At 40.9% G+C, this 27,858-nt stretch overlaps 1 protein-coding gene across 10 annotated transcripts in view; it reads left to right on the top strand.

The window, feature by feature from the left end:
- Positions 1-27,858, top strand: part of MAGI1 (membrane associated guanylate kinase, WW and PDZ domain containing 1) — a 768,502-nt gene that overhangs the window by 518,996 nt on the left and 221,648 nt on the right. For all 10 annotated transcript variants that reach the window (XM_089676009.1, XM_089676005.1, XM_089676006.1 and 7 more), the window contains exon 3: positions 17,664-17,783. In XM_089676009.1, coding sequence (XP_089532135.1) covers positions 17,664-17,783 — 120 coding nt within the window. The remainder of the gene's footprint in view (positions 1-17,663; positions 17,784-27,858) is intronic.

Raw genomic sequence — 27,858 nt, 5'->3', positions numbered from 1 at the left:
GATGAGAAAGTGACAGACCGCCCACAACCTGGAGTGGAAGAGAATGACGGAGCGAGCAGTAAGCTATTCATTACACCTTTTCCCTCATCCCCTAGAGTTGATCGCCATTTAATCTTTTCAATGTGGGGGGGCCCTACTGCAAGGTTTTTTTTAAGTGTAATTCTTGGAGTTGGGCTTTCAAATACCTGGTAATGTTGAATCTGGTTGGCGGCTATGGGAGTGTGCCCATTACTGATTTCTTTGGTACATTAGGTTAACGGCATGTTAGAGACTTCTAGAATTTTCTGTCCAAGTGGTAGTTAATCACATTCAACTGGACAACTGGACTTGTTCTGTAATGTTGAACGTTTCACTAATCCCCATTCAAGTAGCTTCTTTAGCTAAGAGTAATGATGATACTTGCACAGGTATGGCAAGGAGCTGCTTGGACAAGTGTCATGAGTAGCAACTTTGGTGACAAAAAGAAACTGAGAGAGGTTTTAACCATTCCCTATTCTGTCCAACACTACACTTTTGGCTTTAGATATGCTTTAAGCCTGCTTCATATGCACCAGAACATACCTGTATTATTTTAGTTCAGAAGGTAGATGCATGATGGGATGATGTTTGAAAAAATACAGTGCTGTCCTTCAGGGAGAGTGGAAATAATTGCACGTTACACTTACACCCTACTACACTCAATATTAGGTCTAAACATCTACTTAGACATGAGGTTACCAGATGGATCAAGAGAGGATCTTCTGACTACACATAAACCATCCCGGTTGCTTTTAGGGGGAACAAGTAACAGGCTAGGTTATAAAGGCCAATCACTATTGTTTACGCTGATAAGCTGGCACTAGCGGGCAATTATTTTTGTGTAATCGTTACTGACCAGCCTTCTTGGCTCTGTCAATGAGCAGAAAGTGGTGGGACTTGTGAATATTGGCTGTAACACCTACGGACTATACTGCTTTTAGAGCTATAGCAGTGATCTCATTATCATCACTGCTATACAAACTGCAAACACAACCCATACTGGACACCAGGAATCTGCTGCTGTGCTACATAACTAAACAAAATAGGATTTTTATATGAGCACTGTGATCATGGAGCAGTTCCAGCGCTGGATTGTGAGTGTATGGTATAAAAGATCACACATATCTCAGCTAAATCAAAGCACGAGAGAGAGAGAGCCGAAGATGCTCATTAAAATAATACAGCAACGTCGCTGTAATTGCAAATTGTCAATGGATTTGTAAATCTTATTTTCACTTTCCAGGACCTTTCTGTAATAACATTTCTTTTAAAGGATGATTGGTAATAAAACCTTATTATGTTATAATACAGAAGACAATACATTGCACAGCTACGTTGTTGGTATGTCATTAGGAGCCTGAATGTCAAGCTTGCAGTAGCAAAGATGAACGCATGCAATAATCAACGCCATCGTAAACCTCAAGTCTTTTCCATATAAATTACAATATGCTCAGTGACTTATTCAAGACCCCCACTGGGATGTTTAAAAGCTTTCCAAAATAACAAATATGAATCATATCGTGGGGAAATGGCTCATTTGGGATAAATTGAACACTGTTCTTTCTGAGTGACCAATAAAATTCCTGTTAATGGAGGTCAGAGTGTTTGGCCACTGATGATTGATGGAAAGCTCCAGTTGATCAAAAATCGGCAGTAAATGTTTTACGTGCTTTTATGTGTTTTGTTGTTTTTTTTTAACTTGAGCTTTTGAAGAACAAATACATATTATGTTCTCCACTGTGCTATGTATTTGTTGATACCTTTCTTGTATGTGTATTGGATCAAACTGCATTACCTGCAAAATAACCGTGTCCTTGCTATAACTAAAGCAGATATTTGCCTGTCCCTCCCTTCCATTTTTTTTTATACTGCCCCTTACCCAGTGATGTGGTGTGCACATTTTAGATGCTCACCTACTCCGAAGATCCAGCATTGTCCTGTTCTTTTCTTCTGCGTCCGCCTGGTCCCTCGCCTCCATTTTATGCTTGTGATGTCATCGAGAGGCACACCGGTTCTTCCAGGTTCAGTTGGCAAGCCTCATGATGACCTGGAAGAACCGGTGTGCCTCTCGATGACGTCACAAGCGTAAAATGGAGATGAGGGTTATGTCTCCTGGGATATGTGCAGATCACATATCCCAGGAGGCACAGTAAGCACTGCGCATGGTATTCACCTAGGCTAGTGATGTACCTTCTTGGGAGACAGGGCCGCATGGTTTTCATAAAAAAAAAAGGAAACAAAAAAAGACAGCTCTAGTCATGTAGCGGAGGGGTGGATTGGAGAAGGGTGGACTCAGAAGGAGATGATTAGCTTTAAGGCTGGTGTCAGTGGTGATGTCTTTTGGCAATGGTCAAAAACTGGTGTGTGATGATACATATGCCAAAATTTATATCCATAAACATACAAAATTATAGCTAAATATTGTTTCTTTTTCTTCTTTACATATGTATGCCATTTTAAAGCTTTGTATTTAATATCTAAACTACCATAGGTTAAATGTGGACCTATTTTTAAAACTCACAATTGAAACACATGAACAAATAGCATTACCAAATGACATGATAATTTGGATCAAAATAATTACTTCTTGCTTGTCTTAATTAAAAAAAGAGAAAAAAAACTGCTGCTTCCAAGCTCTGTATTTAGCAACCTCCAGCCTAGGCATTAAAAATCACATAGTTTGCAGGTGGCAGGGGCATGATGGTTGATTTACTAAAGCAGTAGAGCATTTTCACTTTACAATGTGAATTTTCACTTTGCAAGGGAACGTAGCTTAGTGAATGTGATGAAGAATAACTTTCCAAGGACTACTCAGGCCTCAGCAGTGCACACAAGTGCCATCGTTCTAAATAGTTTCCTACACCTGTTCTGACGCGATGGCCATTTTGATGCCGCAAAACACATTGTGTACTGTTGCTTGACCATTAAATACTGGTCTTTTGACAAGGACATTACAAGGTTTCTTCAAATAAATGACCAGCCTACATCTGCTTTAAAATTTCAACCCAAATACATTGTTTTATTCTTTCTATTCTAAAAACCACTGTACAGTAGTAAGAAGGAAGCATAGTCTGCATTTGTAATGAACAAACACGGCTGGTTCAATTTACATTTCATAACTATATGGAAGCAAATGTTTTTTGAATCGATTATATGATTTTTTTATATTAAACTGTTCACTTTATATATAAAAAAAAGGCAAAAGTGCCCATTTACTGACTACTATATTGAAAGCTACTAATGCCATTCTGTATTTTGGAGTTTCTGCAGATATATAGAAATTGACATACTGAGATTTATATGACCATGCTATGATGTACACCCTACTCTGGAATTCACTAGTCAGTCTGTCCAATTCAGGAGTCAGCAGGATTTTTTTTTAGTGGTAGTCAACTCCACTGACTACCACAAAAGAAAAGCTCAAAGTTAGGTGCCATCTGCAATATGTAGGGTGCATTGGCTGCCTGGCTTCTGGGATTTAACCATAAAAATACAGTATTGCTCTGAGGTAGCTGCCACTAAAGGTGAAATAAAAACTTTTCTTTTAGTTTTGGATACTTAAGAAGGCTTTGTCAGTTTTTGTATTGCCATCTGTGTATACATTGGAAAGATTTCTCCATGCTTCTTCTGGTGACTGGTTCCACCCTTGACAGCAAATGAGTTTTAAGCTTCTCAATGGTGAAACTACTCACAGAGATTCAGATCAAACTTTAATGTTTTTTTAGGTTAACTCCTACTTTAACCGATCTTTTTTTGGTCATGGATTCTTCAGTGTTTGCGTAACTGGAGGCATAGTCATTTTCCTTCAGATGTTTTGTCCCCAAAAATGGTAGGTAGGAATGAGGCAACATTATTGTAGTTGTTACCGGTAATTATTTTTTATACAGAGACAAGAAGCCAGTTGCGTGTTTGGAAATATTTCATTGACCTTAAATAACATTTAAATCTTAGGTTGCCTGCCTACTTTGTGAATCCACGAGTATGAGATTGTGGTCAACCTAGCTAGAAACTGATAGATTTTGGACACTTTTCATTGTGATGTTCATCCATGTTCTGAGAGATTCTGCAAATACTAGTGCCATATCCATAGCAAATGACAGATTTTAGACATTTTTTTGTTGGAATGTCCATCCAGATGTTGAGAGATTCTGTGTATACCCATGCCGTATTCCTAAACTGATGTCTTTTCTTGGATCTAGTTTCATAGCTTCAATTGTTTGATCAAATGTTGGAAATTGTTCCTGGCTCTGAATAATCTAGACTTGACTTGTTTCTGTAGAAAGGGTGTACAAATGTCCAGGTCAGGTCTTCCTCATCACTGACACTTGTGACAAGAAACATTTCGGATGCCTGTTCATGGTATCGGATTACTTGCCGCAGATCAGATAGTCGGTGAGTGAGGTGTTTTTAGCAGTTTGTTGACATATACATGTAGTGTGTTTATGTTGAATTTCTATCTGAAAGTGGCCACCCACATTACATTCAACCCGATCTCCAAGCCCAAAAGACAAAAAGCCCCAATGTTCAGTTTACCTCTTTGACATTTGACGTCCCTGTTTTGAGTTGTGTGCTGAAAGAAAAAATAATTATTTGTGAATGTGATATTTGTTTTAGTAGGTGAAATAAAGCAGCTGAGAAAGTTCATGGAACCCAGAAAATAATATAAATAAAAAGACCTTTGCTGTAAAATAATTTCATTTTTTGTGGATATTGGGTGGCTCTGCTTCAAAAAATATAGAAGAAAAAAATCTGCATGGCCACATTCTTAGTTTCTGATGTTTTTAAAGCATTTGGCAAGCATCGAGGTTTGATTTGCTTCATGTTGCTATCATGTAATGCATGTGCGTTACTATGAAATCTACTATTGCTGACTTGATTTTTAAAATGTAGATGGGCTCCGGGATGTCATGATCGATTGAGCCATGTTGATCATGGCTGATATATCTAATGAGTCACTGGTGTAGAAAAGTTAGACCAGTTAGGAGTCTGCTTGTTTTTGGTATGTAACACTGTAGACCAGGGTTCTCAACTAGGGTTCCTCCAGAGGTTGCTAGGTGTTCCTTGAGTAATGAGCAATTTCTGTCTCTTAGATAGGTTCCCACTGACACCAGTGATCTTTATAGCTATCTGTAAGAGGGGCATTCTTCCCAATGACCAGAATTGTAAGGAGCATTCTTCCTATTGACCATCACATTAATTTATCATGGGTTTAGATAGCAGGAGTTCCCTGAGACTGGAAGGTTATTTCAAGGTTGTAAATGTTGACAAAGGCTGCTGTAGATGGTTAAGCAACGGGATGGCAACCCTGGTGCTTGCACCAACCTTTGTCAACATTTATTTTTAACACTTCAAAAGTGTTTCCCTTTATAGAATAACTTCACCTGGTCAAAGCCAAGCTACCACCTGGTCAAAGCCAAGCTACCACCTGGTCAAAGCCAAGCTACCACCTGGTCAAAGCCAAGCTACCACCTGGTCAAAGCCAAGCTACAAGGACTGTAGCTGCTGACTTTTCAAAAACACATACCAGCATATAACATCCAGCGCAATCTACCTCACACCTGATTCTTTCTAGGGTTTCTGTTTTTCCATGATGCCATCTTGTATTCAGAAAGCGACTATCACTTTCTGATTGCTCACATATGGCCACTTGCTGAGCATTTGCAAGATCCCACCTTGCAGGGAGACTGAACTGAAACCTCCTGGGATATGCAACATTATACCAGAAGGTTTCAGCCACGATGGGGCCTATGTCATCCTTGGTTAGGTGAAAAATGAGAAAGTAGGAGCAACGGCCTCCAGAAAAAGGTATATGGCCTTCCTTCCCTGTCACAGGGAAGAAAGAGAATTAGTATGTCTTTATGTGTGAAGGTCTGCATTAATTAAGGTTAGGCTCACACTTGAATGTCGGCTTTTTAGGCCAGTGGAAAGCAGATTACTGGAAGGAGGAGGCTTGGTTGTTAGGCTCAAAAACGTGCATGTTTTGGGCGCTTCCAATGAAGCCTTTAAAGCCAAAAATGTATAGTCCTGCTGTACTTTTTGCTAAAGCAAAAGCACACCCCTCAGATATGAAGGGTCCCAGAGAATAAAGTGTAAATCTTATTGTGGAGCACTATTGCACTTCTAGAAATGCACAACAAATAACTTGGTTTGAACAGAGGCCAAGTCTTTAATATTCTTCATGTTTTTAAACTTCCCTCCAAGTTTAAAGTATTACTAATCCCACAACAGTAAAATCAGTCTGTATATGCAGTAACGCATGCTTGTTATACTCACTGTGGAACCTATGGGGTTAATCCTCCGCATTGTGTAAAAAGGCTGTTTGATTCTGTCTTCTCTGATCCTACCCTTCTTCTAGTGTCCCCCTCTTTATCTCCTGTTAAGGCATATTGTGTGCAGTCTGCATATGCTCAGTTTGGTGTCTATTGCTTGCTAGAGAGGGTTTTTTTTTTTCTGGGAAGAGTGCATGACCACAGCACAGGACCAATCAGCACTGTCCCGACATAGGTCAGGGCTTCTTCATCCTCCTAGAGCAGAGTTAAAATGTCTAATACAAGCTTTGACATGTGTTCGGCTGGACACTGATAGAGGTCACAAGCCTACTCTAACTGCTGATGAGAAAAGGTATTTAGCAGTTTATATTTACTAAAACAATTTAATTTCCATGTTCTGTGTATTGTGGGAGACCGGATATTGTGAATGCCGGGTCCTGGGTTTAGTAACACTTGAAAGCTGAACTCCAGGCAGATATTTAAAAAAAATGCATTTCTATATTTAAAAAAATGTATTTTTAAATACAGCTAGTGTAAGTACCTGAATTTGTTTCTCTTGGTATTAGCCTCTTGTACAACAGAACATAGACTGGGAGGAGGAGGGGCAGCACTAGTAGCCAATCAAGTGTTCTGCATGCACTTTTGCTATCAAGGAACATGCTGAGAAGGGGAGAGCAGCTGCTTCTTCCCAGTCCAATCACAGGACATTGGGTGACCAATCAGTATTGCAACAGAGAACATACAGGTCACCAGTACGACTTTGCAGCATGTTAGGGCTGAGTAAATCTCAGATCTGGATGAGCAGAAATACAAATGCTTCTGCAGGTAAAACAGCTTCCATGTATGTAATTTAACCTTCTATTTACTATTTGCTTGGAGTGTCTTTTGAAACAACTGCGGCTGCAAACCAGTTCTGGAGGCTGCCATTGGCCAGCTGCTAGAAAGATGTCTAGTTGTAGAACTGGCATTGCTGATGGAAGTCTTGTAGGCCATTCTTCAGGCGCCTGGAGTCATTGGCAATGCCAGGTGTCAGTGTGGTGTGATGTGTCCATCTGCCTCTCTGCAGGCCATCACATAACACAGCACTGTTATCTGAAACTGGAGGTGTCACTGTAGTAGGCAGCACTAATGTTATCAGTCATAATTCTGCCATCAGAGATGTACACGGCTTTATCCATTTCTTGTGCCATCATGTGACAGGCTGTTGCTAGGAAGCAAATAATGCCTAGTACACATGATGAGAATATCGCATGAACGATCGTTTGTTTTTTGTTTGTTTTTTTTGCCTGCTAGACTGCATGATGAAAAGGAAGAGGTTACTCAACTTACGAAAATTCTCGTCTGACAATAGAATTTTGGAAGTAATGTCATGCATTATATTGTACTTTCAGATGACTACTGTACTGATTAAATGAAAAGGGAGAAACATTTTCGTACTTGTCCCTTCGACTATTGTCGCATGAACTGTCGTGATCGGCTGTCAAAAGCTGCATATTATCGATCTGATTATCGTACGATCGCTCCTTGTATGAACATTTTTGTATGATTTTTCTCATTGTGCGTATGGGCCTTAAGACTGCGGTTTGCATTGCATCTTACCACAGTCTAGTATGGTCAGGGTGGTCATATCTTGATTTTCTTGTCTTCTTTACTTCCCTGCTTCCCTGTGCGTCTCGTTACAGTCTAACAGCATGCAAGCACTGTTGGGTAAAGCTCCACACTTTGCTCTGCAGTCTGTTTTAGAGCTTTTGTTGACTGTTTTGGAAGTGGTATAAACCCTGCTGTGTTGACCTGCAATAGTTAAATCGGTTCCTAGTTTATCTGTGCTGTAGGCCAGGGGTCTCCAAACTGTGGCTTGTGGGCTGGATGTGGCCCTTTGCTTGTCTTTACCTGGCCCTTGGGACACTTTTCCTTTTACCGATACAAGGCAAAATTCCCCCCACTGACACCAATGATGGGGTACTATTCTTTCCACTGACACCAGAGATGGGGAAATATTTATCCCACTGACACCAGAGATGGGGAAATATGTATCCCACTGACACCAGAGATGGGGAAATATTTATCCCACTGACACCAGAGATAGGGAACTAATTCTTTATACAGAGTAGGAAAGAATTAAATTCCATCAGTTTATTTTTGGGATTGAGCTAATTCTGAAGGAAGGGAGGAAAATTTTCAATAGAAGGGATTTAAATGTCCCTTCTACTAAAAAACGTGATCTGCTAGCAGTTTTGTGTTTAAGTGTAGTATAAATCTTAACAATAAATATCACTTATTTGCCTCTTTTTGGTCTATGCCAGGGGTCTCCAAACTTTATAAACAAAGGGCCACTTTACTGTCCTTCAGTCGTTAGCAGGGCTGGACCATGGCCATTGGGAGTAGAAAATGTCCTGGCATCAGTGGGAGTAAACAATGCCCCATTACTGTCTCCGCTAATGAGAAGACAGGGAACCGGGACAGCCGAGGCTGTCATTTGCTTCGCTGGATCACGATGGGGCTCAGGTGGTGTCAGTGAGAGGAATTGTGCCCCATCGATGGTGTTATTGGGAGGAATTGTGCCCCAACAGTGGTGCCATTGGGCCCCATTGTTGGTATCATTGGGATGAACTGTGCCCCATTATTGGTAGGAATTGTATCCCTTTGTTGGTGTTAGTGGATGAAATAGTGCTCCCAGGGCCAGATGAAAGCAAGCAAAGGGCCACATCCGTCCCCCAGGCTGCAGTTTGGAGACCACTGGTCTATGCTATTGAAAGTGTCTGTTTGCAAAAAATAGCTGTGTATTGCCAGAAAACTTTGGAGCTGGTTGTATCCTGTGTTCTCTGCCTGTGCACCAGGAGGGGGTTATGATGATGAGGAGGGGGGAGTGTTATTTGTAATCATAAATATAGTAGGCAGGGCTGACACCATGTGCTTAGGCTTTCTAAGTTGTCATGTCAATGAGCAGCACTCTGTATTTCTGGCAAATCAATATTTTTCTGTACTTGCAGCATGTTTGAAGGGATACAACATGCAAATACTATCATGGTTGCCAAAGTCCCCCTTTTTGCAGAAAAGACCCTACATTTTGTCCCATGTCTTGCGAAATGTCCTGGCAAACAGGAGGAAGCAATTTTTCATATTGTAGAAAAGCATCCTCACAAGTTTCCAGGACTTTTGGTAATGATGTAGTAGCTTTCACAACGTTGCTTCCTATTCCGGACTTGCTTATGTGGAACAACCTTTCTTCAGACAGTAGATGTCAACGTGCAGTCATTTTAATACTTTTCAGACTCTAAGGACAAGCAGTAACCAATATCTAAATCTGTATAAACAAGATGTGAAGATTAGGTGTTGTAAATCTTGTCGGATGATCCCAGAGTGTATTTTAATTTTGCCTGTAAACATAATTAGAGTAAGAAACAGACGATTCTGTTTGTTAGTTATTCAAACATAAGTAAAGATGGCTGCATTTTTCTAGAACTTGCAAGGAGAGGAACACTTGATGAAAGTCAAGTTCTTCCGCTAAAAGGGCTGATGACATCAGTTGGTTAGCTTCTTGTCAGAAATCTTTTATCGGTATCGAGAAATTGTATTACTCTGGAGTGCCTGCAGGTGCCCTTTAGATATTAGATCAAATATTATCTAAAGTTTCTCAAACCACTTCCCAAAAAGTAGTGTTGTGCCCTGTGGGTTACTTCTGAATGTTCAGGAGGCATTTCTGCTTTTTATAGTAAATTCAGAATAGCCATCTACAGATTTAGCAAATATATTGAATGGATTCCTTCAAGTGACCTCCATACCATTGTAGTATGCAGCAGTGATGTGGAGCATCCAATGAAAGCTGTGGGGGACCTAGGGGATGGACATTTCCAGAAATGATGGTTTCCCTGTGGGCTTTGAGGGAAATTCTACTGAAAGGTAAGTAGTAGTAGTCTAATTTTTACAGGTATGGTTGTTCGGTAACTTGTTTAATGTCAGGATCACTTTAAAATTAGGTCACCCATAAAGGAGGAGGGGTAGATACATGATAAAAATTTACTTTACCTAAACTCTGTCATTAACGTTAAAAAATACAGGCAAAAGCACAGAAAAAACTATGTTTTTTATTGTTTACTTGCACCGTTTTCCTTTATACAAATGATTATTGACCTCAGGGGGAGTTTATACCCTGGCACAGCCTACCCTCTGCATGTCATAGCCCTCTCCTCTTCTGGTAGTTTCTAATTGTCAGTGCTAACCCTTCTATTCTGGCCCTCCCCTCTTCTACCTAAATAACCTTATGTAGCTGCCTGGGGTAAACAAATGGGAACACTACAGAACAGCCTTTCTCAATATTTTTAACTCAGAGGAAACTCTGAAATAAATTTCAAGTTTCGTGAAACCCTTGCTAAAACCAGTTCATCGGTGGTCAGTGAGAAAAATCCCCCATAAAATGATGACCAGCAGAAAGATTGCAACCCTTACAGTGGTGGTCAGAATGCAACCCCTATGGGCAGTTAAAAAGATCATTGACTTCAGGAAACTGGCAGCACCGAATGGTGTTGACCCCAGGACTATGTAGCCACCATCAAATGGTTGGTCAATCAGCCACAGCTGAATGAACCCTTAGCAACCTCCAGGGCAACTCTAGAATTCTACGGAATCCTGGTTGAGAGTGGCTGCTATAGGGTGTCACTTAAATGACTGCTCTGAGTCTGCTAGGACTGTGACATGACATCCAAGATGGCAACACCCAGCAGTGGTCCCATAGCTTTTACAAGTAAAGACCATGCCTAAAATACTTTAAATGCACATATAATCTTTTGAAAAATATTGTTTAAATGAATGATCTGATGACAGTTCCTCCTTAAAGATAAAGACCCCTGGTTTGTAGTCACTTCAGTGCTGTTATTTATTTATGATCAACCTGGGAGTCTTCCTCTATCATTCAGGTGTCTGTTAGCTAATTTGTCAATTGTTCTCTATGGGTAACTGTGCTAGGACCACTAGTCCAAAATGAACCCATCCATTATTTAAGCTAGGCCATGGTACTAGGCCAATGAAGAGATAAAAATGGCAACTATTCCCCTAGAACGTCCTTAACATCTCACCCTGTAATGAAAGCACCTTAGACCCAGTAGTAATCAACATTTGAGTTGAGTAAGATATGGCTATGATGGCGTATGATCCAAATTTGCTACGAATTCTCAATGCAGACTCATTTTTTTGTAATTAATAATTGCTGAGACTTCAAACTTCAATTGTAGTTTGTTATTTAAAAAATCCCTTTGTATGCAAAGTGTATTTTACTTTGAAAGCAAACATTGTGGGTTTGTTTTAAGTGGAGCCTGTAATCATTGTACACATCCAGACGGCTTAGAGAATCTCTTTGATTCGCCCATCTGCCGAGTGTGTGTGTCCAGCTTGTCACTATTCAGGAGACAGTGTGTAAAGGAAAGGGGGGTAGCTGACTTCACACCTCCATCCTTCCTCTGTCTCCTCTGCCTCTTTCTATTGGTACTTTAAATATTTGCTTAGATCCAGAGCAGTTAATAACAGAATGTGAAGTTTTATCAGATAATATGGACAAAGGAATAGATAAGATACCAGTGCTGCAGTGATAACTCATGAAATCCCTGCAACACCCACTATTCCCATCTATGCTGGACAGACCCCAACTGAAATCTGCAGATCATACCTAGTGGTGCCTAAAAACATTTTATGGTGATTGTCCATGTGTTCATTGGCTTTACATACATGCTTGCAACTGTAGAGGGTACAGGGCAATATTATTGATTGGACAGGATGGTACATCCCTTCTGATCATGTTTCCCTAGCAAACTAAGACCAGGATGCTTCAGCAAAGAGCCTACAAACATAGCAGTGGTCATTGACCCGATCATAAATAACAGGATTGGGGAACCTTTCTCTAATATGCGTAGGTACCGTTAATGTCTAAAAGTCATTAAATGTCACCTTTTTGCTTCTAGAGATTCACTGGCCTTGAACAAGCATGGATCTGGTGATTCTTGTTATTATTTTACAGGATTTATATAGCACCAATAGTTTGTGCAGCACTTTACAAAATTAAAGGAAGCTAGTAAAGTTGCAATACAAGTCAGTACATGAGGGTTTAGAGGACTCTGATTACTAGGAGCTTTAGTAACTGTGTGGGATGCACTGATGAAGAAAGTAAAAGTACAGTTTATTAGGGTTCCCTGAGGAGATGCTTCTTCAGAGATCACCTAAAGGTGGACAGAGTAGGAGATAGCTGGACAGATCGGGCTAGGGAGTTTCAAGGGAAGGGATAGGCTCTGGAGAAGTCCTGGTGGAAAGCATGGGAAGAAGTAATGAGGTTGGACAGCAAGAGGTCTTGGAAGAAGTGAAGAGGATGTTTGAGTGGTATTTTGAGATGAAGTTGAGGATGTAGCTGGGGACAGTTCGATGGTTGTATTTTGAGATATATTCATTGGGAGAGATTGGCAGAGAGGGGTGGCGCACACTGAGCAATTGGTAAGGTGAATGAGTCACTCTTGTGGTAGAATTCCTCAACAGTTCCCCCAAAGTGTTAGACCTTTTTTGGCTGTAAAATCATTATGGGAAAAAAACAGAAAGTCCTAATATATAAGGTGGTTGCTATGATTAGTTTTCTTTCCATCGTGGATGTATATAGCAAGTCCCATTTTGATTTTGCATGGATAGAAATTTCCACCTTCCCTCAAGCAACCACAGCAAATCTCATTGTTGTTCTTCACCTACATGGGACTTTTTTCAAACAAGCCTTTCTAGTGTCCTTGACAAATGTCGAAGAGTGTTAGATTTCTCATCACTTGCACTCAAGACAGTATCAGAGCAATGTGTGTCACAGGGACGGAGCTAATGTTCTCTAGCTGAGGGCAATATCACTAGAGAGTGTTGCAGGAAGCAGACAGCTGGTGCCTTTGTCCCCTCCCTTTGGTTGTCTGTCCTAGAACAGATGTTGTATCATCTGAGCCCACATTCTCCGACTCTAGTACAACTGCGTGTGCACACAGTGTTTTTAGAGTGAAGGTGCTCAGAAACCGCACTATATATACAATTCAACTGCAGTTGCAACAGCTGTCTGACCATACATGAGGCTCTTTTTATTTTCACCATGTTACTAGTGTTTCCAAGTCTTGTTAGTCTCGGCTAAAAATAATGTTCTTTTTTTTTTTTTAACACCCTTATCCTGCTGTTAAAGTTTGGTGAAATGAGCCTAGTGTATGGAAACAATTGTCAGTAATTGCAGCAAACATCAAAACATTGACCGACTAAGCAGAGATAAGCCGATGTCGGGGACGTAACTAGTTGGCAGCCTCATAGGAGCAACAAATTAATGTAAATTTGGGATGTCAGTTAATCAGATCTAAGCCAAGTATTGGCCTTTTTTTTTGTTTTTGAAGATTTGATGAAGATTCTGTAAAAAAAAATGTTTTAATTTCTCCAGAGATTTTTCAAGCATTTTTTGCACCTTATACCATGGACTGTTGATGGATGACTTGCATTTGAATACTAGGGAGTATCTTATGGATTGTAATGGACATGTACTCTAAAATTGAATACCTTTGAGAAGGGTCATTCAGGGTCCACGGAGTATCAAATCATTTTGGTCAATATATCTAACTTCTGTTGGTCGTCAGTGGTTATTTTTATAGCTGGAATGTTGTTGGTTCAAATTTTTAGAAGCAGTTCAAAACTATAAGTTTTGGTTGGAAATGACCTATAAGACCCCTTGGTGTTTATTTTTTGATTAACTAAAATAGGTTTGAAAAAAGTGAGTGCTAGATGGTAATTGTACTCACCACTGTTCCACAGTCTTCACATCTCTAGTTGTATAGTACAGCGCTGAGCGAACTGTTGACGCTTTATAAATACTGTATAATAATAATATAGTGTATCTAAACCCAATAAAAAATATATTACAAGGGGCTTTCAAGTCAAACTGGGACTTTTGAGTTTATATAATAAAAGAACAAACTTCAAGGAGTGGAAACTGCATTTATTTTTCAACTTACTCCCCTGCTACATTTATCCACTTATCCCAGCATTTAACGAATGCCTGGAAAGCTTTGCCATAGAAAGATTTGTCAGTAAACCTGAATCATCCTAGGACAGCATGCTTCACTTCATGAATGATTGTGTTCAACGTTCTCACAGAAAGATTTGTCTGTTGTGCAATTTCACGACAGGTTATGCGTTGATTATCCAGGTTCAGGTGTTCCACACACTGAATGTTCACAGGAATGACTGCTGTGGGCTGGGAACCACCACGTCCGGAAACCTCACTGACGGACGGACGGCCAACTTTGAAATGTTTACACCATTTAAATGTCTTACTGCGGCTGAGCACCATACTGTGATCCAAGTCTTGTAGATATCCACTGCGTTTTACACCATCATTCAGAAACTTGATCACCGCTCTCTGTTCCATGCACGCACTAAGGCTACGTTCACACTAGCTTTGTCAGCAGGCGTCAGGCGTTTACGAAACCTTTTTAACACTTCTCAAAAGCCTATGAAAATTCTGCACATGGCAGCACACTGCTGTTCACACTGAGGCGTTAGCGTCGCGGCAAAACTGATGCCTCATGTTGAGTCAGGAGGAGTTGAAGCCTTCCATTCAAGTCTATGGTGCCACTCCTCAAATGCCTGGCAGGCATTTGCGGTGCGGTTGTGAGGCGTTTGCGGAGTGTTAATACCATTTAACTTCATTATAGGCATTTGTGCTGCAGTTTTAACGCTTGGCAAACGCCTCAAAACCAGGCATGGGGCATTTGAGGAGAGTTAAAACCGCTCCCAAACGCCTGTCTAACGCCTGTCAAACGCTATAGGGGCATTTGGCAAGAGAAATAAAGTCAAGTGTGAATGAGCTCTTAGTCCTCTTTCACACGGGCGTTCTGTATGTCAGTTTTTCATCTGTCCGTTTACGGATGAAGAATGGACACCCATTTATTTCTGTGGACTAGTGGATGTAAACAGATGATCATCTGTTTACATCTGTTAATGTCCGCATCCGTTAACATCCATTTTTTTGAACGGTAGAAAACCCTATTTTACTTCCGTAAAAAAAACGGAACGGACGAAAACTGATGTAAATGAACAAAAAAATGGATGAAAAACTGATGTAAACTGATTTAAACAAATGTAAACTGATGAAAAATGGATGTAAACTGATCCGTTTTTGCTTGTAAAAAAGTGACTGAACTGATGAAAAAAATGGAATGCCTGTGTGAAAGGGGCCTAACACTGTTGTCTGCCATCTTCATTAACAGTCTCTGGACTGGCCGTGACATGTGCGCCTCCCATATATAATAGGACCCACTTACCACTTACTACTGCATGTAGTACCGCCATGCTAGCATCCCTTTTTATACATGTAAAATGAAAAGTCCAGGTTTGACTTTGAATGTCCCTGGTATATTGCAACGGGGTCCCAAAGCCTACTGGTATGATTTTGAACTTCTAGAATGGATGCAGTATAAAATGCTTTCAATAATATATTTAACAAACCAAAAGAAAACAAATAAAGAGAAGTTTATTGATAGGGTTTACTGTACATGCAGGTATTGAATCAGAATTTCTACTGGTTGATGTACCTTGTTCCATGACTTTTTCATATTGTTGTTAAGCTTGTAATAGTCAGTGGACAGAGATCAGAATTCTTTCATGACTACCCCACTTGATTGACTGACAACACATTGTAAGGAGATGATCTGGCAATACTCAGTTTGTGAGAATAACCAACACAGACTTAACCTCCCTGGCGGTATTCCCGAGTGTAGCTCGGGGTAAAATGTCAGTACCAAAAGCGGTAACCCCGAGCTACACTCGGGCTTACCATGCGGCGCTGCATAGGGAGGCCCTGCAGCACTTACCTTGTCCTTTGCTCCCTGCAACGTCCCAGGCCATCTCCTCCGGCTGATGCCGGCATCCGGCTCCTGTGTTCCGGTCCCTGTGACGTTGGGACGTACGGGCGGCGGGAAATTTGAAAATTTAAAAAAAATTTCATTTTTTTCAAAACGATTTTACATAGTAAAACATTGCTGTTTCAACCCATTTCACATACATTTTGTCCCTAGTGCTCTGTCCTGTCCCCTGCCTGCATTTTGAATGTTCTTTCTGCCTGGAAACTTAGAAAAGTCCATAGCGTCCAAAAAGTGTCCCTTTAGGTCAAAAGCGGGTTTAGACCGGCTAGAGAACAGCGATAGTAAATCAGAACCACTTGCAGAATTGAGTGATAATGATTCGTGGGGAAATTCGTCATCAGACACTGAAAATAATTTTGCGACTTTGCTCAGCGATGTGCGAACTTAACGCTATATTTCAAATTTCAGTGTTTTTAGTTTGATTATATTATTGAATTAAATGTAATATTATTATATTATTATTTTTTATGATTATTTATTAAATTATAACTTATGATTTTGTGTTTCAAATTTTATCATACCCGGGGTGTTTAATAGACTCTTGTTCGGACAGATTTCAGTGAGTTATTCCTAAATATTACAGCCTACAATAAAAAAAACTACATATTTCCATGCAAAATAATGGTACCGCTTTCAGCACCAAAAATCTGAAATAATCATACCGCTAGGGAGGTTAAGCTGGCCATACAATATAGGTTTTTTTTTGTTTTTTTTAATCCATTGCCTATAGTGCGGGTTGTCTAATCTCCCACTAAGGTTATTGTATATTGACAGTCAGCCCCACCAGCTGTCAACATTTTAGAAATCTGATTGGATGCAAGAGCTGCTCAACCAACAATTTTTCATCCATATCCTTTGATGGTTTTAATTGAGGGATGTCAGGCGGGAGGTGGCCAACAGTGAATTTGGGTTGGTTCATCAGGAACCGGCTTCTTTGTATGGCCAGCTTTAGTTGTACAACCTCAGATGTCTCCTCTTTGCGTTCCCTTAGAAGGTGCCTAATGCAGAAATTCACAGTTTATGGACAAACATCACTCAAGGATCATTCTCTAGAAAAATGCTCATTTGTTTGCGTGTTGAGGCACGTTGGGTTGGGCAGTCCGTTCATTTTGAATGAGCTGTCAACACACAAATACAAAGCTCCTGAATAATTTTCAGAACACAGTGCGCCACAGAATGTTTGCTACTGCATATTGTGGTGCTCTGTATAATACTGTGAATGTGTGTTGGGGTACTGCTGGCAACATACCATATTCATTGCGTTGTGTTACTCTAAGCACTCGTGTTGTGGTGTGAATAGGCTCTTATTCTTCTCACGTATTCTTGTATCTTCTACATCTTTCTGTACCCAACGTATGTTGGTTAGCATCCAGCTATTATGTTTGCGTTTGCTGTATTATTAATATTATATATAATAAAACTTGCATGCAGGTGAACTATTGCTGATTGAATGAATTATTTTTTCTAGGCACAACACGTCCGCCTAGAGAAGGGGAGATCCCTGGCGTGGACTACCAGTTTCTGACTGTACAGGAGTTTTTGGCTCTTGAACAGAGTGGAACTCTACTTGAAGTTGGGACATATGAAGGTAAGGTTACCTCTGTATGTTGTATGTGCATAGGCTTCTGTTTGTGATTTTCAACATTTTGAAAATGTAGCTTATTTCTACAATTTGGCTTCCCCCTGTTTGACCACCTTTAAATATCTGTGGGCAATTTCAGCAAACAAGGGTATATGGCAATGTAGTACTCGTGGGAGTCAGAGACAAAATACAAAATTAGTAAGGGCAGTGTTTTAGCCTGTTGGACCTTTCTCAAGCCTATAAAAATCTCCATGTTTAAAGATGCATCTTATTAATTATACATAACATGATATTAAATATGCAAACCCAAGTACAAAGGTAAACCGCAATATATTAACAAGGAAATAATATCCACTTTATAGATATCAAGTGCATAAACCCTGTAGGTCAATCATCCAACGCTTTGCATGCAAATCATCTTGATATTTCACTGTAGCCAATGAAAGAGGAACAACAGATCTTCCAGAAATATATCAATGACATTCCAAATTTTATTCTGATTATTCCAACATGGCTTAAAACCAAGCAAAATGCCAAAAAATTATAATAAGTGCAGCCCAATGTATGAATACAATCATGCTTTTTTATGGGATTTTTCATGTGTCTATACAATTGAATATGTGGTTTGTTAGTGTTTAACGGAGGGGTGTGGCGTGATTTTTTTTTTTTTTAATGTTCTGTGAATGTGATGAGCTTATTGTAAATCATTTTGTTTTAATATTGAACAGAAACTTGTTTCTTTTTGTGTTTTTTGTTTTTAATTGTACATTGGGCAGCACAGTGGCTAAATGGTTAGCACTTCCTCCTGGCAGCACTAGGGTTGTCGGTTTGAAACTCAACCATGATACCACCTGCCCGGAGTTTGCATGTTCTCCCTGTGCCTGTGTGGGTTTCCTCCAGGTACTCTGGTTTCCTACCACACTCCAAAGACATGCTAATAGGTTAATTGGCTCCTGTCTAAATTGGCCCTAGTACACTATATTGCCAAAAGTATTGGGACACCTGCCTTTACACGCACATGAACTTTAATGGCATCCCGGTCTTAGTCTGTAAGGTTCAATATTGAGTTGGCCCACCCTTTGCAGCTATAACAGCTTCAACCCTTCTGGGATGGCTGTCCACAAGGTTTAGGAGGGTGTCTATGGGAATGTTTGACCATTCTTCCAGAAGCTCATTTGTGAGGTCAGGTACTGATGTCGGATCTGAAGGCCTGGCTCGCAGTCTTCACTCTTTCATTCCCAAGGTGTTCTATCTGGTTGACTGTGCAGGCCAATTAAGTTCCTTCCCCCCAAACGCGCTCATCCATGTCTTTATGGACCTTGCTTTGTACAGTGGTGTGCAGTCATGTTGGAACAGGAAGGGGCCATCCCCAAACTCTTCCACAAAGTTGGGAGTATGAAATTGTCCAAAATGTCTTGGTATGCTGACGCCTTAAGAGTTCCCTTCACTGGAACTAAGGGGTCAAGCCCAACCCATGAAAAACAACCGCACACCATAATCCCCCCTCCACCAAACTTTCCACAATGCATTCAGGCAAGTACTGTTCTCCTGGCAACCGCCAAACCCAGACACGTCCATTGGACTGCCAGACAGAGAAGCATGATTGGTCACTCCAGAGAACATGTCTCTACTGCTCTAGAGTCCAGTGGCAGTGTGCTTTACACCACTGCATCTGACATTTTGCATTGCACTTGGTGATGTAAGGCTTGGATGCAACTGCTCGGCCATGGAAACCCATTTCATGAAGGCATGTAAAGTGCTGCATAAATTGACAGCGCTATATAAGTACCTGTAATAAAGAATCATTGTGGCAGCCATATTTGCTCATTACATATACATAGCTGTTTCTTGCAGATCCTCCTATGTCACTGCACATCTACCTTCCAGGGTTTGTCTGATTGCACACAGTAGACTATCTTCAACATTCTGATTACCTAAAATGCCTGCAAGGCTCCTGGTAGGCATAGGTTTGTGTTTGTTCGGAAGTGGTTGCAATCTAATCCTGAAATCCAGCTGACGTTAAGTCAATGTCACTGATCTTGGCCTCATGCACAATGTTTGCTCAGCTCCCATGGATGCCTTTTCCTCTGGCAGGAGAATAGCTGCTTAAAAAACATGTCTAAAGCTGCATTTTGCACATGCATTTAGGTGTGTCGAGCATTTGAGCGTTTATAAATTCCACTGGCCAGAATATTAATTTATTATTAATTTGTCACTCAAGCACTAAACTACAGTTGATCAGGGAATATCTGATTACCTCTCCGGGGATCAGGATGGAATCTTGTTCCACTGCAGGAGCAAATTGGATCATGATTTATTGGGTTTTTTTTGCCTTCCTTTTGGATCAACGTGGGTATAGGATAGCATTTATGGAGGATTTCTATTTGTGTGTGTGCTTTTTTTTTTCATCTGTTGGTTGAACTGGATGGACTTGTGTCTTTTTTTCAACCAGATTAACTATGTTATTATATAAATGCATCTAGGTACGTTCAGCATTCTTTCTGCTCTTCAGCTCCTCTACTGAATGCATTGATGGTGCGTTTTTTTTCCTGCCTGTAAACACTCCTCTTGTAATACGCCTGTAAATGCCTATGTGTACATGACACATAAGCTAACTAGGGATGCACCGAAATTTCAGTGGCCGAAACGGAAAAAATACGGATACAGGTGCTGAAAAAAACCCCACCCCGCGCCATCTCTGCCACCCCTCGCTCGCCGCTGCCGCCACCTTCCGCCGCTCGGTAGATCTCAGCCTTACCTGAGAAACCATCGATCCCAGCACTGGGCATAGAGAAATTTAAAGTGCCCCCTTCCCCCCGTGCACACGTAGTGGTGAACGCATAAGTAGGCCATGCCCACATATGTAAACGGTGTTCAAACCACTCACGTGAGGAATCGCCACGAAAGTCAGAGCGAGAGCAATAATTCTCGCACTAGACCTCCTCTGTAACTACACTGCTAACATGTAGACATTTTTAAAGCATCACCCATGGAGATTTTTAAGTACTGCAGTTTCACGCAATTTTAAAGCGTGACATGTTGGGTATCTATTTACTCGCCAAAACATCCGCTTTCATATTAAAAAAAAATTGGGGTATAAATTGTTTTTTGGGGTTCTTTTTTTAATCAGTGTATTTTTTTCCAAAAAATTTATATTCATTTTTAAAAACTGCACATTTCGGTTTCGGTTTTCGGCCAAGTGCAGTTTGAATTTTCGGTTTCCGTACCAGAATTTTTATTTTGGTGAACCACTAAAGCTAACATGGAGTGGTAAGCAGGCAGAAAAAAAGCCAAATGCCTGTAAAATCATTTTTTTAGCACAGTGTGAAAAGAGCCTTTTTTTGTTCAGAATAATATTATGATTTGGTAATTGTGATATGTGCCTTGTTGATGTGAAGTGTGAAGTTTAATGATTGACACGTTTTAAATGTACTGTAGAAGGTTATGAGCATATTGGGCTCATGTCAGTTTTATTTGTTACATCGTTACTTTTTTATGTACCTTTTTGGTTTCTTTGTGACCACTCTGTATTTGTATCCTGTGTAATATGTATTGTATAGTTTCCGTTTTCAGTAGAATTTTTGTTGGTAGGTAATGAGTATTTTTGGTTGCTTTTAAACGGATTGATCACTTTGGCAAGGAGTGGAATTTCCTGTTCTTATGTTTGACCATGTTTTGGAAGCCGAATATGGAAGAGCATAATAAAAATGAGAGGAAGAAAAAAAAAATCCCATTTTACAAATAACCTATAATGGAATATATTGCAGCTTACTGAACATAAGATGTAGTGGCTGCATTAGTTTTCTTTTTGTATGCTTTTTTTTCCCCTGTTTTTTCCTGGTGATCTGGCCAGTAACACACCTGCTATATTAGAGTGCCCCCATTCTGGATGAATGAGCACAGGGAGCAGATGCGGACAGAAACGTATGTCTGGGGGGGAGGTAGGTGTTAGAAGTACTAGCAGATTTAACTGCAGTAACAGATTGAAGCTGAACTCCAGCTTATACCTTATAATCAGTTACAGCAAACAGTTTTTTTTTCCTTTTGGGATAAAGGTTTTGCTTAAAAAAATAAAAGCTCATCATTTTAAGCACCCCTACCAGTGTTAAATGTTTTGTCTCATCCCTGTAAGAGAGCTTGTTCTTTTGAAAAACAGCAGACTTAATGGCTGGATCAATAGGAAAAAGAAAGTCTATGAAGGGAAACTAATACAGCCATCACATCTAAGAATTGGTAAGCTGCAATATAATAAATGTTAGCTTTTGTATTTAAAGTGTTACTAAACCCCAGTCCCTGCATTCACTATATCTGGTCTCTCACAGTACACACAACATGGAAGTGAAATTATTTTAGTAAATATAAACTGCTAAATACCTTTTCTCATCAGCAGTTAGAGCAGTCTTGTGACTTCAGCTGAGCACTGGTTAAAGCTTGTAGGAGGAGTTTTCTTTCTGCTCTAGGTGGATGCAAAACCACTGACCTCTGTCTGGACAGTGCTGATTGGCCCTGTGCTGATCACATGCACTCTTCCGAGAAAAAAAAAAACTCTCTAGCAGTACACACCAAACTGAGCATGTGCAGAATTGCTATGGGTTCAGTCTATCTTATCAGCATGGACATTTGAACAAGAGAAGGAGCAGAGAAGAAAGGATCAAACAGCCTTTTTTACACAATGCAGATTATTAACCCCTTAGGTTCCACAGTGAGTATAACAAGCATGCTTTACTGCATATACAGACTGATATTACTGTTGTGGGTTTAGTAACACTTTAACCTCTTCCCGTCCACCATATAGCAGTACTGCTACAGGGCGGCACCATCACGTATATATGCATGATTTTGCCCTACACGCACCGCCATTTGCGTCCGCGGCTTTCACTCACTGGGTTCTGGCCGGTGATTATTCACCAGTGCCCAGTGATTGCTGAGCATCTCTGACGAGGGGGAGAACTGTTTGTATCAAAACAGTTCTCACCCCTGTCAGCTCCTGCACACTGCTTTGCATGGTTGGCATAGCACAGCCATGCAAAGCAGTGTGCTTACAGTGAAGCACACACTTACAGGCACACAGTTAACCCTTTGATCGCCCCACATGTTAACCCCTTCCTGCCCAGTGTCATTAGTAGTGTCAGTGCTTTTTATTAGCACTGATCACTGTATTGGTGTCACTGGGGATATCAGTGACACCAAGTCAGTTCCCACCCAGTGTCACAATGCCCGCAGCAGTAGTAGTAAATATAAAAATTTTACTAGTAAAAATAAAAAAAATAAAAAAATCCCAGTATATATATCGCCATTTGTAAACGCTATAACTTTTACGCAAACCAATTAATTTACACATATTGGGATTTTTTCTTTTTAGCAAAGACAAGTAACAGAATACATTTTGGCCTAAATATATGACAAATTTTGATTTTTAACTTTTTTTTTACTGGACATGTTTAATAGTAAAAAGTCAAAAATATTGGTTTTGTCTCAAAATTGTCAGCCTTATTTGTTAATAGCGCAAAAAATGAAAAACACACAGGTGATGAAGTACCACCAAAAGAAAGCTCTATTCGTGGGGGAAAAAGATGTAAATTTCATTTGGGTGCAGTGTTGCATGACCGCGCAATTGTCATCTAAAGTAACACAGCGCCGTAACGCAAAAAATGGCCTGGTCAGGAAGGGGGGTAAATCCTCTGGAGGGCAAGTGGTTAATATCGCGTTAGAACACTGACATAATTGGCCCCTGTTTTGTTCATTGCAGTCCAGAATTTTTCATGTTATATATTTGTTATAAACCCAAAGGAGACAGTCGGCTTGCAGTGTATGTGACCAATGCTCAGCTGCCTGTTTAAGGCTTACAGTGAAGGAAATAAGTATTTGATCCCCTGCTGCACCAACTGTTGTCACCTTCTCACCAAGCTGCTTGGCGATAGTTTGGTAGCCTTGTGTAGGTCTACAATCTTGTCCCTTGGACAGCTCTTTGGTCTTTGCCATGGTGGAGAGTTTGGAATCTGATTGTTTGATTGCTCCTGTGGACAGGTGTCTTTTATACAGGTAACAAAATGAGATTAGCAGCACTCCCTTTAAGAGGCTGCTTCTAATCTCAGCTTGTTACCTGTATGAAAGACACCTGGTAGCCAGAAATCCTGCTGAATGATAGGGGATCAAATACTTATTTCCCTCATGAACATGCAAATCGGTGCATAATTTGTTAGACATGCATTTCTTTTCAATTTTTTGTTGCTATTCAGCAAGGGATCCACTGTAGGAAGGTAGTGGACATAAGTTATATGGTGGCGGGGGGATTACACACCTCTGAAGGGGGACTTCTGTGTCCTGAAATAATGCTGTGAAATCTGTTACATTTTTGTTGTGGGCAGGTGACATCATTTAGGAGGAATGCGTTTGGTGCTTTGCAAAGTGACCTCTCTGTTTTACTGGCAATATCCAACTTAATTATTTTGGAAAAAGTGTTAAATATCGACTCTTCCTACTGCTTGCTGAGATTCTTGTCGCCAGCTCATATGTCCTGCAGAGATGTACAGGCTGGAGAGAGAAGAACCACAGTCCGTGACGGGAGGATCGGATATTCACACGCCTGCAAGTGTCTAATAGCATCCTGTAGTGGCCTGGCGGCTATGAGTTTAGTGCAGATTGTACTTCAACTTTGTTTTTTTTTCCATTCATCTAACCAAAAAGAGCTCAAAATTTGCAGCATTTTGGTATCCTTGTCCCATTTTCAGTCCTGACTGATTTGTAAAAGTAATGCCCCGTACCAGGGGCGGACTGACCATTTGGAAACTTGGGCACTGCCCGAGGGCCCAGGGTCAGTAGGGGGCCCCATGAGATGCCCCTGGTACCTTTTTCATAGGCTTTTTTGAGTTTGGGCAAGGACACAGGGGCCCCATGATCCCCTATTGCCCGGGGCCCCATGAGTTGTCAGTCTGCCCCTGCCCCGTACACACGATAAGAAAATCGTATGAAAAATTTTGCGGATCCACTGATCGAATGATTTTGTCTTCGTTGATGAGCAGGATGTTTTAACCGATAACGATATTGTGAACGAAAAAATCTGGTTGAACAACAGTGAAAAATGTTGTCGTTTCGCATACGATTTTCTATGCGGTGGTATGGCGGTCGTACGAAAAAATCTATCAAGCGCTATCACACATGAGCGGAAACAGAAGATGACCTGAATGTTTATGTCCAAGGAATCTTCATAAACATGAACGAAAAATCCAAAAGTTAAAAGTAGATTGGCCTAATGAGATAATGAGACCAGAATTCTGCATATTATACTTTATGTATCACTATTTATGTATATAGGTCATGTAATAAACTATATTATACTCATTGCTGGTAATTGTTGTGTATATCGCTCGTTCTGGCCGGAAGGGCGTGGCTACAAGGTCACACGCACACTGCATCACTTCCACTTGTACGGAAGACGTCAACACTATGTATTGCCCAACGAATGATTTTTTTAGATTGGTTAATGTTGGCCACGATTTCGACCAACGAACGAACGCCTCTCGGGCATCAGATGACCGATCGGTCGATTTTCTAATTGTGTATTCCCACCTTTTAGAGCGTAAAGGGCGTTCTTCTGATAGTGGAACTAAAGAAAGCGAAGCTATTTTTTAATTATAACTATAAATATAACTATGTTTATGCCCCAATAATTTTCCAGCTGCCTAATCTCTTTATGTTTTAAAAAGTATTAAGTATCCAGTATAGAATTTTCTTACGGGGTAATTCATGTGATAAAACTATCTCTTAAGGCTTCCTTACGTGATAATTAAACCATTTGCAGACTCTAGCAGTGTGTTAATTTGATTGCGGAATTGCATAGTGATTTGTCTGAAATGGGGATCTGAAAGATTTGTCCATAAAAAGGGAAAAAAAAACTTGCTTTGAGTGGTTTCTCCAACAACAGTCGAACCAAATTTTATGAATTCAGACTGGATGGATATCACAATGCAAAGTCTGGTATGTTGTTCATCTATTGCTGGTGGCTTGTGTTCAGGAGAGGAACGTCACATGTATCTAGCGCTGGTGTATTGAGAAGATATGTAGAAAGAATAAAAGATTGAGAGGAACCTGGAGAGCTATTATTATACAGGATTTATATAGCGCCAACAGTTTGCTCAGTGCTGTACATTATAATGGGAGACAATACACGAGACAGTACAGTAACAATACAATTCCATACACGAGTGGTTCGAGGGCCCTGCTCCTTGGAGCTTACAATCTAGGAGAGAGGGGATAGTGGTACAGGAGGAAATAGCTGTGAGGGGTGGAGGAGATCGGTAATTAGCTGAGGGCGGGGTAGGCTTCCCTGAAGAGAGAGGTTTTCAGAGTGCGCCTAAAGGTGAGGAGAGTAGGTGATAGTCTGATGGATTGGGGTAGGGAGTTCCAGAGGATGGGGGAAGCCCTGGAGAAATACTGGAGACGGGCATGGGAGGAGGAGACCAGGGAACTAGAGATCAGGAGGTCTTGTGAGGAGCGAAGAGTACGTTTGGGTGGTATTTGGATACCAGATCGGTGATGTAGTTTGGGGCAGTATTATGAACAGCTTTGTACGTCAATGTTAGCATTTTGAATTTTATCCGTTGGGCAATCGGAAACCAGTAGAGGGATTGGCAGAGGGGGGTGGCGGATGCGGAGCGGATAGTAAAGTGGATAAGTCTGGCCGCAGAATTCAGGATAGACTGAAGCGGGGATAGCCTGCGGTGAGGTAAGCCGATGAGGAGGGAGTTATAGTAGTCAAGTCGTGATATAATAAGGGAGTGAATGAGTTGCTTAGTGGTTTCTGGGGTTAGGAACGGACGTATTTTGGAGATGTTGCGGAGGTGAAGTCTACATGAGTTTGTCAGCGATTGGACCTGGGGCTGGAAGGACAGATTGGAGTCTAGGATGACACCTAAGAGTTAAAGTGCATCTAAAGCCTAAACTTTTTAATGGTTCAAGCTGGCTATAGACCGTTCAAATCTTGGCCAGTTCAGCAGGAACTGGCCAAGATTTGAACCATGTATGGGTAGGCTGCATGTACCCAAGTTGATCAATCAACTTAGGTACAACCAGCCTGCTGGATTTTACATGCTATTATTGCCAGCGGCTGTTGTAGCTGCTAGCAGCCATCACTATCTCCACCAGGAGAACACAATGGCTTGGTGGGAGGGATTTCCCTGTGGTTGCAGGAAAGAAATTCGTTCTGAGTGGAAAGCGATAGAATACCCAGAAGCGCGCCTGTTCTCGTACCTGCTTGCAAATTGCGCTGCTCTTGTGAGACGCGAGGCTGCCTTTCATTCTGAATGGCACCCCTACACATCTCTGCCCGCAGTGAGATCACATGTGTGGGAACTGCAGGGAAGCCACATGGTCAAAAAGACCATGTGGTTTCCCTGCAGCTACCTTTGTAAAAAGGTGCATGTACCTTTTTTGTGCAGGACACAGTAGCCCATTCAATTGAATGGGCTGCCATGCCTGAGCAAACACAGCCTGCACTAGTGTGTACTGAGCCTTAGGCTTGGACAGGTGTAGTAAAGGATGGAACCACTGTCAGGTTTGCTGTCTGTGTTCCAATTGGCAAGGTTTCTTTTTTTTTGTGTAGGACTCTTCCTACATGACTATTTTGTATTACAAGGTTTCTCTTTCCTCTTCCTTTCATGTAGGAATAGGAAGTGATGGATAATCTTCCCAGTAGAAACTACAATAACGTATTTGTTTTTAATGAAGGGTTAGAATCAATGTTGGGTCAAGTATGTTCCCATCAAAAATGTGAGTAATGCAGGCCATAGATAGGTCGAAAACTGACCGTTTAAAAAAAAAAAAAAAAAAGAAAAATCGGTCGTTCAATAGGGCGACGTTACCACCAACGGTAAAAAAAAAATAGCGGATTTTCGTCCGGTCTACGGCCGGCATTTAATTACTTGTGTCCCTGCAGAGAGCTCTTCATGTCAAATATAATAGCGGACTCCTCCTCCCCCCCTCCTCCTCCTCTCCCCCCCTCCTCCTCCTCTCCCCCCTCCTCCTCCTCTCCCCCCCTCCTCCTCCTCCTCCTCTCCCCCCCCTCCTCCTCTCCCCCCCTCCT

This window comes from Staurois parvus, unplaced genomic scaffold (assembly GCF_062004578.1).
Source record: "Staurois parvus isolate SC_StPar_1 unplaced genomic scaffold, SC_StPar_1.0 ptg000162l, whole genome shotgun sequence".
Lineage (NCBI taxonomy): Eukaryota > Metazoa > Chordata > Amphibia > Anura > Ranidae > Staurois > Staurois parvus.
This window is presented reverse-complemented; position numbering and strand designations above follow the sequence as displayed.